Raw genomic sequence first — 11,275 nt, 5'->3', positions numbered from 1 at the left:
TCGAGGGGTGGGCGTGGCGCTCGAGGGGGTGGGCACTCGCTTTTCCAGGCGGTGCTCTGGCGGCGAGCGCGGCGGGCACCGGGAGGTCGAGTTCTGTGCCTTTATGAAAGTTCGGCCTCACGTATCTCGCGGGTCCGGATGAGATGGAAACAGGCCTTCCCGCGGCGCCCTTGGCAGTTCCCCCAGACAACCCGAGAGGGCGGCAGTTTGGAGCCAGCCCCGACGCGCTGCGGCACGGAGCATCGGCGCAGTCACGAAAGGGGCCCCTGGCACGACCGCCGTTAAGGGCAACTCGGGCGCGTGTGAAGCGTTCGGCCCGGCGACGTGGGAACAGGACAGCTAGGTGCCCAGGGCGAGGCGGCGCGCAGCTACCGGCAGCCGCCTACCTTGTGCCCAAGTGGCCGAGGACGCTGGCGTGCTGCGCTGCGCGACAAGCCTGCGGCTTCCGGCTTGTGTCCTCTGGAGAGCTTTAAAAATAAAGGCTGATTGCGGACCCTCACTCCTGTCCGCCTAAACGCGTCTAGTGTGCCAGCACTGCGGCAGGGTCACTGCCTGCGCCAGATGGAGAACCCTTGCCAAGTCTTGAGGTGTTCCGACTTCGTCCTAATCACCCAGACTTCAGCTGCAGCGGAGGTCAAATGTGCCATTTTAGGAATCAGTTCCAGCCAGAGTTCAGAGGGCTGAGAGCACGTGGGGCGGGACCGATACCCAGAACAGTTTAGAAACCTCACTCAAATTGCTTACTTAAACGGTGTGGGACTAAGGGGAAAGGCGCTTTTCCTCTTTTTATACATTTTATGTTGTTAAAAGTATTACAAAAAGCCTGTGACTTTTTGTAACAATGTTTTTAAATTTATCATATTGTGTGTGTGTGTGTGTGTGTGTGTTTTGGTATCAAGGATTGAACCCAGAGGTTCTTGGGCGCCGAGCAACATCCCCAGCCCCCCCCCCCCCTTTTTTTGAGATAGGGTCTCATAAGTTGCTGAGGTTGACTTCAAACTTGGGATCCTCCTGGCTCAGCCTCCTAAATTGCTGGGATTACAAGCATGTGCCACTGGGCCCAGATTATCATAAAATCTTCTGACACATAAAAGGTGAAAATTGACCCCGAGATCTTTTAGTATGGGCTGAAGTAGGCTCTTTTATGCAGCCCACAGTGGCCCATTGTAATCCTAACTAGTAATCTCAGCGTGGGCATTTTAGGGAAACCCTGTCTCCAAAACAAACACAAAAAAGGGGTCTGGAAATGTAGCTTTGTGGCAGAGCTCCCCTGGATTCAATCCCCAGTACAAGAGGGGGGAAAAAACTAGGCATGGTGACACACACCTGTAATCCCAGTGACTCAGGAAGCTGAGGCAGGAGGATTGCAAGTTCAAGGCCAGCCTCAGCAATTTAGTGAGGCCCTGTCTTAAAAAAAAATGAAAGGGCTGGGGATGTTGCTCAGTGGTAAAGTGTCCCTGGGTTAAATCCCCAGTAACAAAATTAAAAAAAAAAAAACAAAAAAGGTAAGTAGGCTATTTTTATATAAATGAATCTTTCATTTTAAGTAACAGAATCAGATTTATATACTGAAGGTGATTACCAGAGGAGCTATAGAAGGTCATATCACTAAGAGATGAAGCCCATGAGCTCCGTGGACAGTTGTGAGGGAAGATGCTGGCTAGCAGTGCACTTGTTTGTTCCTGGGGGGGAGTGTCAATCAGGCCATTTTCATTATAGATCCCTAGCAGAGCTAAACTGCAGACACTCCTGCAATGTTAAACATACTTCAGGAAATTAGACCAATGAGCAAATTTACACAAGAAACAAATCAACAACTGCCACCTGAATACATTTGAGTAATAAAAACTGAATTTTCCTGACCTGAATGTGTAGATACTATAAAGAAAATGAGTCTTTAAAGTCATATTTTAAAAAATGTACAAATTAAGAATTTGAGAACCTCTCTTCCTTTCACCACCTCTTTGTCTTTCCAGAAGTCCAGGACCCCACCCTACTCCCAAGTCAATGTTCTCACAGGACACCTGGATTCCTAAAACCAGGCTGATGAGACTAGACTGGCTCCCTTTTTCACATTTGCAGGTTGGCTGGCTACTGCTGAGTGCCATCTAGAAGTCCTTTCTGCACTATAACCTCCATCCTGCCTGCTGTAGTCTGACCAGCCGCCTTAGTTTCCAACATATTCCCCTAACCCAGAGGCTGGATCCCCAGAACCTTGTAAAGCCAAGGTAAACCCTCTAGGCTGTCTCCTCTGCTCCCTTCCTCCAGGTTCCTAGACTGGTTCTGGTCCCAAGGGTAAAGGCTCCAAGACCTAAGAAACTGCCTGCTCCACCCTTGGCCATGCTGGCTGAAGGGGCCGGGAAGGACTAGGGCTGGGACCCTTTGTGGGGTTTTACATCCTGCCTTAGAAGAAGCTGGAAGGTGAGTCCTACGAAAGTGGGGATGGGGGAAAGGGGGTGCAAACAGTGGGGCCACAAAAAGAAAGGAATTTGGCAAGAGTGTCAGGAGGGAAGTAACAGAAATGGGTTTAAAACTTTTAAATCATAATCATTACTTGCACTGAAATTCAGAATATAGATGTGAAAATACAAAACACTATTTTCTTTCCTTAGTAAATATAATAAGAAATTCTGACTCATTTCCTATGAACATATCAAAAGATTTCAGTGAAACTGCATACATTCTGGGAGGCAGAATCAATTCTAAAATAATGAGCAGTTTATTCAGTAGTTAATTCTAGAAAAATGGACAGATTAGTTGGTAATTTAGTGTGTTGCTGGAATAAAGGCCATTTGATATCAAAGGTAAACAGGCTACCCCCAGAAAACTAAGGTATTTTATTTGAAATAATAGAAGTAGACTCAAAATTAAAAAAAGCTTTTAACACACACAGTGATAAAAGGTAGTCAGTGAACGGGCGTGAGTGCCTCATACAGCCTCTGTGCAGCCAATTCCACCATTTCTCGGAGGGACTCATCGTCTTCACTTCCTTCTTCACATTCTACAGTCTGAAAGTGAAAGCACAAACATGCCTTTTGGAGTCTATAATTATATGGAGGATAAACAGTCTAAGAACAAGCCATCTTCTGTAAGGGTGGAGGGCATTGGAGGACTGATGACCAAGGGGTAGAACTACTAGTCTGCACACCTAGAACAGGTACAGGGTACCAAGCCCGTCCTGACACACGCATGGTCCTAATTAGAGGTGAGCTGAGGGCGGGGAAATATTGAGCCCTGCCTTAGAAGAAGCTGGAAGGTGAGTCCTAGGAAAGAGGGGGTGGGGGAAAGGAGGTGCAAACAGTGGGGCCACAAAAAGAAAGAAATTTGGCAAGTGTCAGGAGGGAAAAAGTAGCAGAAATGGGTTTAAAACTTTTAAATAATAATCACTACTTGCACTGAAATTCAGAATATGGAAAGGTGTAGAGAACTACACGGAATTGCCCATATTTGGTCCAGGCAATGCTAGTCCAAGGAAGCTAGGTGGTACAACAAAAAGTACTTTTGGCAAGCAATGGAGGTGGTCATCTACTCAATATTTGGTATTTAATTTGATTTACACTAATAATCTCATAGTTACTTCTTAAAGCTCAACCATGAAACACTACACTGTTAAAATGCTTAAAAAATCATACTATAAATATTCTCCATTTGGGCTGGGGATGTGGCTCAAGCGGTGGCGCGCTCACTTGGCATGCGTGCGGCCCGGGTTCGATCCTCAGCACCACATACAAACAGAGATGTTGTGTCCGCCGAAAACTAAAAAATAAATATTAAAAATTCTCTCTCTCTCTCTTTCTCTTTAAAAAAAAATAAAAATAATTAAAAAAATATTCTCCATTTAATAATTTAAGATGGAAAAAGCAAATTCTCAATTCTATGACCAAATGATTACTGCTAACATTTCAGTGTATAACAGTGAAGACTTTTAGTTACACACACACACAAACACATATACCCTTTAAAACAATTTTTTTAAGTTGTATAGCTACATCCATCTATCTATCTATCTATCTATCTATCTATCTATCTATCTGTGATGCTAAGGATCAAACCCAGTGCCTTACACATGCTAGACAAGTGCTCTACCTCAGCCTATAGATATATATGTGGGTGGGAATGTATATGTATACACACACACACTTATTTTTTTAGATATTATGGTTTAAAATTTTTTTTTAGTTGTTGATAGACTTTTATTTATTTACATGCAATACTGAGAATCAAACCTAGGCAAATGTGTTAATGCTGAGTCCCAGCCCCAGCCCCACACTTTTCTTACATATATACATATATATACACACTTTTAAATTGAAACAAAAATGGGATACTTTATCATACATGCTGCCTTATAACTTTTTTTCTCAACAATGTAGTGGACAACTCTGTGTATTAATGAATCTGCACCAACATTTTTTTTTTTTTTGGTACTGAGGATTTAACCCAGGGGTACTTTACTGCTCAGTCGCATCCCCAGCCCTTTTTATTTTGAGACAGGGTCTCACTAAGTTGTTTAGGCCCTCGATGAGTTGCTGATTCTGGCCTTGAACTTGTGATTCTTCTGTCAGCCTCCTGAACCACTGGGATTATAGGCATGCACCTCAGCCAGCTGCACCAACTTTCTTGTTATTTAAAAAAATTTTTGTAGATACTGGGGATTGAACTCAGGGGCACTTGACCACTAAGCCACATTCCCAGCCTTATTTTGTATTTTATTAGAGACAGGGTCTCACTGAGTTGCTCAGGCCTCGCTAAATTGCTGAGGCTGGCTTTGAACTCGCTATTCTCCTGTCTCAAGTCTCCAGAGCCCCTGGGATTACAGGTATGCACCATTGTGCCTGGCCCAACTGTCTTGATGGCTGTACTTCAAATATAAGAAAATGCCATATACACAATTTATTTATATTTAGTTATATCATTTATTATCTCCTACTTTTGGATTTAAGTTTCTTACCATTTTTTTTTCTTTTTACAGTGCCGGGGATCAAACCAGGGCTTTGCACATACTAGGCAGGGCCTTGTATATGCTATGAAAGTGCTCAATTATTGTTTTATATTCTCAGCTCATCCCTTGCCATTTTAAAAAATGCTTAAATGGATACTGTTGTACACTATCTTTGTGCATCTGTTTAATTCTTTTCTTTAGTAAAATCTAATAAGCAGAGTTGTAGACAAAGACCTTACTCTATTAAAGCTTTTGATGCCAAACTGCTTTGCAGAAATATTAGGTTTGCGATTTCTGTATTAGTGGATCTGGATATTTGTTTTAAACTTACTGGCTACTGATACTCCTTCCCTAGTGAAGTATATGTTCATGTCTTAGTTTATTTTTTCTACTGAGGTAAAATAAATTTAAACCCCACCCCTGAAAGCCAACATTTAGAAAAGCCACATGTATCTTGCTGGAGGAAACAGGAGCAGCTTCTCTGAAAAAATCAACTGGATGCCAAAGTAGAGAAAGGCTAAGGTGAATGAAGACAAGCTGAAACATTTCCCTAAAGAATACTTTGTAACTTAAATATGTAAGTAAGAATATGGAGAATACACTGTGAGGAAATGCCAGGCTGAAAAAAGCAAACAAACAAAAACTGTGTTAGGTGTGGGATCAGAAATTATTTCTGTCCTCACTTTATGTTCCAAATGGTTTGAAATGTAGGAACAGTTACGTACCCGTGTGTCCAAGTTAATATTAGCTGTTTTCCCATCCACGGTGACGCTAAGGACAGAACCATCTTTTACACTTACACATTCTTCTCCAAATATGTCCCTTAAAATAAATAAAGATGACATGTTAATAGAAGGGTCCTGCTTTGTATATTTGGGGAAAAAAATAAAATTGAAGATAAATCCTAGTTCCAAAGTGAAGTACTGATATCTATTCCTGAGGTATACATATTGTTTACCTTGATATAATTTATTAGTTTTTAAAATCAGGTAAAATAGCATCATTTATTAAGTATGTTCCATCGAGGAGGCATTATACTAAGCACTTTATATACATTATCTTTTTTTTTTTTAGTTTAGATGGACACAATACCTTTATTTTATTTATTTATTTTTATATATGATGCTGAGGATCGAACCCAGTGCCTCACACATGCTAGGCAAGTGCTCTACACTGAGCCACAACCCTAGCCCAAAATATACATTACCTTAATGTATAATGATTTTGGTAAAGATTCTTTGACACACGAGGAATAAAAAGAGAGGTTAGTGATTTGCTAAAATCCTCAAAGCTTGTAAGCTGTTGAGTTGGAATTTAAGTCCAGGTATGTGGGCATCACTGGCTCCTAAGTTCACTAGCTGTCCACTCCTTTTAGTCAAATGCCTACTTTGTATTCATGAAGCTCAGTTTTGACTGAGCACCTTCTAGTGTCTGGTGTGGAGCCAAGTACTGGGGATACAGATACATGACAATACCATTTCTGTTATTGAGGGACTATAGTTTAATCATTAATTTCAACACTGTTATGATCAGTTACAGGGGTATTTGAAAACAGTAGTCCAATTAATAGTCTGGATGCAGTTAATGAATATAAAAGCTCCATAAAACAGCCCTCTGACAGAATCAGACACTGACAACACTGTATTGAACTGGCAGTGGGGAGGGACCAACTGCTTGTTCTTTTAGACAGTAAATGTTAATAATGTGTTTGAGGACTGGGGATATAGCTCAGTTGGTAGAGTACTTGCCTCGAATGCACAAGGCCCTGGGTTCAATCTCCAGCACAACACACACACACATAACCCTAGCAACTTAGGAGGCTGAGGCATGAGGATCATAAGATCAAGGTTAACTGCAGCAACTCAATGAGATCCTGTCTCAAAATTAAAAAAAAATTTCTGGGGTGTAGCTCAGGGGTACAGTGTTCCTGGGTTTGATCCCTAGTACTGTAAAAAATGAATATATTTGAATAAATCTGTCTGGGTAAATCAGTACTAAGGAAAAATACCATATTTCTTCCCCCCCCCCCCCCAATCCTGTGCTGGGGATCAAACCCAGGGCCTTTTGTATGCTAGGTATGCTACCACTAAGCTATATACCCAGACCAAATAATATATTTCAAATATAGAAATATATTCAAAAGTCAGGAAAACAAGTTGCAATTGTTTTTCACATAATTGACTGTTGGTTGGACTGAAGATACTGGGCCAGCTGACTACGGCAGGGAGCCCCACGTTCTCTATTTCTGCAGAGCCTGAGAGCAGGACTGCTGCAGTCCCGAACCTACTCAGATCTGGAAAGCAGGACACCCACGTCAACAGGGCTCTCAACCTGGGTCCCAGGAAAGGCTTTGAGGAGAGGTCACCTAACCCCTTTGAAATCCAAGGTAAAATTGTGCATATCCCTCTTCTCCACATGCTGGGGAAAAGTCCCACAGCCTCATCACACTGGCAGGTCAGTGCAGAGCAAAACCCCTGCAGAAAGAGCAAGAGACTCAGAGCTACTTAGCCACAGGGCTGGAAACTGACAGAGTTAGCACCCTTGTCAGTGGCAAAGACAGCTCTGCTCCTATGGCTTGTCTAGTTTATGTGACAAGGGACGCTTCTTAAAATCAAAATGCCAGCACCAAGAACACTGTTTCTGAAGATGTGTGACAGCTTCTATAGGCTAAGTCATCATTTAAATCCTGTTATCCACTGGGTGAATAAGCTGGGTGCAGTAGCATGTGCTGCAGTTTCAGCTACTGAGGAGGCTGAGGTAGGAGGTTCACTTGAATTCAGGAATTTGAGGCCAACCTTGGCAACACAGTGAGACTATTTCTAAAAACACAAATGAACAAACAGAAAACCCAATAGAAACTTATCCATTTTTTAAAAGCCACTATTATCAAGTGTGAAATGTGGGAAAAAGAATGAAAGAAACAGAAATGCTAATGCAAAAATCTTCCAAACATATAGAACACCTTATTTTGTTAAGATGTATAATTAAGTAACCTTCAATTTAAAACTAGAAGTCATTTTTTAACAAGTATTTGAGAGATTACCACATACAAGGAACATTGTACTAGGTGCTGAAATTATAAATCATAGCTATCTACTCTTTACAAGATTATTTTACTTGGAAAAACATTCCAAAATCAGATTTAAAGAATACTTATAGAAAGGCAAAGGACTTAATTATCTGGTGTTCAGAAAAATACCAATATGAAAAGTATTGCACAGCTACAGACTTCATATCTGAGAAAGTCTAGAATGAAACCCCTTTTATCAAAGAATTCATATTTAAGAAGCAAACACGTAGGGTACAGTGGTGCACACTGGTAATCCCAGAGGCTTGGAAGTTGAGGCAAGAGGATTATAAATTCAAGGTCAGCCTCAGCAACTTAGTGAGGCCCTAAGCAACTTTAGCAAGATGCTGTCTCAAGATAAAAAATAAAAAAGTCTGGAGATGTAGCACAGGTGTAGAGCAACATTAGGTTCAATCCCCAGAACTGCAGGAAAACAAACAAAAGTAGTAAATATAAAATCATCCTGAGTCAAGGGTCTGTGGTTGATGGTGCCAGCCTGTCAGCACATCCCGAGGCCCTGTTATATGAATGTAGGCAGCTGGCCAGGCAGGTCCCACACCAGGAATCTAGCAGAGTGAAGCTGCCCTGGCTTGCATCACACAGCCAGTATGCGAATGTGCCAGAGCAGAGTTCAGGGCTCCTCCCACCCATCCTTACTTCCTGGTTGGGCGATGATGAGTAAGAGACTTACTGGAGCATGATTTCCAACCTCTTGCTGTAAATGTGCATTTCTAATTTCTTAGAAGCCTTTTGTACTGCACCTGGGGGGAAAAGGACAGAGTTCAATTTCCAAGTTTCTATTCTAACAATTCCAAATCCATGACCAGAATGATCAGCTATGAAGCGCTGAAGTGCAAGCACATTGCTGCTCCGCCCACCAGCTTAGCCCAGCTTGGCACTGGCATCACTGTATTTTGTGTTCTTATTTAAGACCCACAAGATGAGACTTAAGATTGCTTTTAGTCATTATTATCACCATTTTGTGGTACTAGGGACTGAATGCAGAGGTGTTCTACCACTGAGCTGCATCCCCAGCCATTTTCTAAAAGTTCTACTTTGAGACAGGGTCTTGCCAAGCTGCAGAGGCTAGCCTTGAACTTGCCCATGTCTTCCTGTCTCAGCTTCCTCCACCCCAGCCCCCCCCCCCCCCAACCCACCGTACTGGGGATTGAACCCAGGTGCACTTAATCTGGGGTCATTGAGTCATTTCCCAGCCCTTTTTGTATTTTATTAGAGATAGGGTCTCCCTAAATTATTTAGGGCCTTGCTAAATTGCTAAGACTGGCTTTGAACTTGTGATCTGCCTGTCTCAGCCTCCTGAGCTGCTGGGATTACAGGTATGTGTCACTGAGCCCAGCAGGGCCTTGAGCATTCAATTATGCTCTGCAAACCCTGCACAAAAATTTACAAAGATCTATGGTGGCTTTATTTATAGCAGCTGAAGGCAGGAACACCTCAAATGTTTACCAGCTGATGAACTGATGGGCAAAACATGTTATATCCATACTGGGAAATTATTTGGCTATTAAAATAAAAAAAAGAGGAGCTGGGGTGTGGCTCAGTGGTAAAGCCCGCTTGCCTAACGTGTGAGGCACTGGGTTCATTCCCCAGCAACACATTAAAAAAATGAATGAATAAATAAAGTTATTTAAAAAGAAAAATGAAGTACTGATTTATTTACAACATGGATGAACCTTTTTTTTTTTGGTACCGGGGATTGAACCACTCGACCACTGAGCCACATCTCCAGCCCAATTTTGTATTTTATTTAGAGACAGGATCTCAATGAGTTGCTTAGCGCCTCGAAATTGTTGAGACTGGCTTTAACTCTCGATCCTCCTGCTTCTATCTTGAACAATAACAACAACAAAAAGGAAGGCAAAAAAGTAATGTGAGAGTTTTTTTTTTTCTTCTTTCTTTTTTCTGTTTGTTTTGGTAGTGGGGACTGAACACCCAGGTGTGCTTTACCACAACTATCCCAGACCTTTTCCTTTTTAATTTTGAGACAGGGTCTCACTAAGTTGCTTAGGGCCTCACTTAAGTTGTTGAGGCTGTTTTTGAATTTGTGATCTTCCTGTCTCAGCCTCTTGAGCTGCTGGGATTACAGGTGTGTACCACTGCATCTATCCCAAATGAATAATTTAGATTTGATGTAGCTAGTTATAAAGAACATGAATAATGAAGCAGTAGTCAGCTAAATTTAATTCTCCTGAAATCAAAGAACTGCACACACACACACACACACACAAATATATTTTTTTAAATACTTAGTGGACACAATATCTTTATTTTACATTTACGTAGTACTGAGGATTGAACCCAGTGCCTCATGCATGCTAGGCGAGCACTCTACCACTGAGCCACAATCCCAGCCCTTCACATATGTTTAACATTAAGAAACAGGAATATTCTACCAGAGAACAGGCTCTGAGGATGGGAATATAGGATGGGCAATTTCTCAAACATTCCAGTGACTGACTAGCAACAAGAGCCACTCTATAGTAAAGACACAAATCTGAAGACATGTTTTACACTGAATTATGTATCAAACAGAATGAAGGTGTAAAAAATTACATAAAAACATTTCCATTGGTGTTTTCTTTGGTTGAAAATTGTCCAAGAGGGAGATGCTATTCTAACAAGGTTTATTACACACCAAGAGTCTTCCTAACACACAAGCTCACTTAATTTTTTTTTTTTTTAATATTTATTTTTTAGTTTTTTCGGCGGACACAACATCTTTGTATGTGGTGCTGAGGATCGAACCCGGGCCGCACACATGCCAGGCGAGCGCGCTACCGCTTGAGCCACATCCCCAGCCCCACAAGCTCACTTAATTCAGCCATATTTTGGAATCTCCTTCAGCTATGTTTAAGAGGACTATAACTAAAGGAATTTTACCTTCATCTTAATTGCAACCATAGTAGGAATGAAGAGACCAAACAAAAAGGAAAATATTGGTAATATGCACTGTTGTGTATGCACCTCAAAGATTACAAAGGAATAAAACAATTAGATTTAAAGTTCTAATTTAGGACTCTACTTCCTTTTAGTTCACAGAATCAGAACAGATGAAAGAACAGATAGATGAAAGTAAAAATTCTGTACCTTTCCTTATTTTCGGATTTGACTGAACTTCTAAGATCACCGTTGTTACTGTGTCAGCATACATGTCATTAGAAGGGTTTGCCAGCCACTGGAAGGCAAAGGCAGAGTTAGGAAGGCAGAGCTCTGGCACTCACCCAGCCAGCCAGGGACTGTATAGG

General features: G+C 41.7%; 1 protein-coding gene across 4 annotated transcripts in view; it reads right to left on the bottom strand.

Annotated features, from left to right (window-relative positions):
* Positions 1 to 2,805: 2,805 nt before the first annotated feature.
* Cpsf3 (cleavage and polyadenylation specific factor 3) overlaps positions 2,806 to 11,275 on the bottom strand; it is a 35,735-nt gene continuing 27,265 nt past the window's right edge. For 2 of the 4 annotated variants that reach the window (XM_046441224.2, XM_046441226.2), the window contains 4 exons: positions 11,118 to 11,205; positions 8,701 to 8,770; positions 5,668 to 5,764; positions 2,806 to 3,008 (listed from right to left, as the gene is read on the bottom strand). In XM_046441224.2, coding sequence (XP_046297180.1) covers positions 2,907 to 3,008; positions 5,668 to 5,764; positions 8,701 to 8,770; positions 11,118 to 11,205 — 357 coding nt within the window. In that variant the 3' untranslated portion in view covers positions 2,806 to 2,906. Of the gene's footprint in view, positions 3,009 to 3,632; positions 3,757 to 5,667; positions 5,765 to 8,700; positions 8,771 to 11,117; positions 11,206 to 11,275 lie in introns of all 4 variants that reach the window. The other 2 variants (XM_058578354.1, XM_046441225.2) reach the window with 2 other exon arrangements.

The sequence above is a fragment of the Marmota monax genome, unplaced genomic scaffold (genome assembly GCF_021218885.2).
Source record: "Marmota monax isolate L192 unplaced genomic scaffold, Marmota_monax_Labrador192_F-V1.1 WCK01_AAM20220418_F8-fsc00010, whole genome shotgun sequence".
NCBI classification, from domain to species: Eukaryota; Metazoa; Chordata; class Mammalia; order Rodentia; family Sciuridae; genus Marmota; species Marmota monax.
Note: the sequence above shows the minus strand (reverse complement) of the source record. Positions and strands in the feature narration are given on the sequence as shown.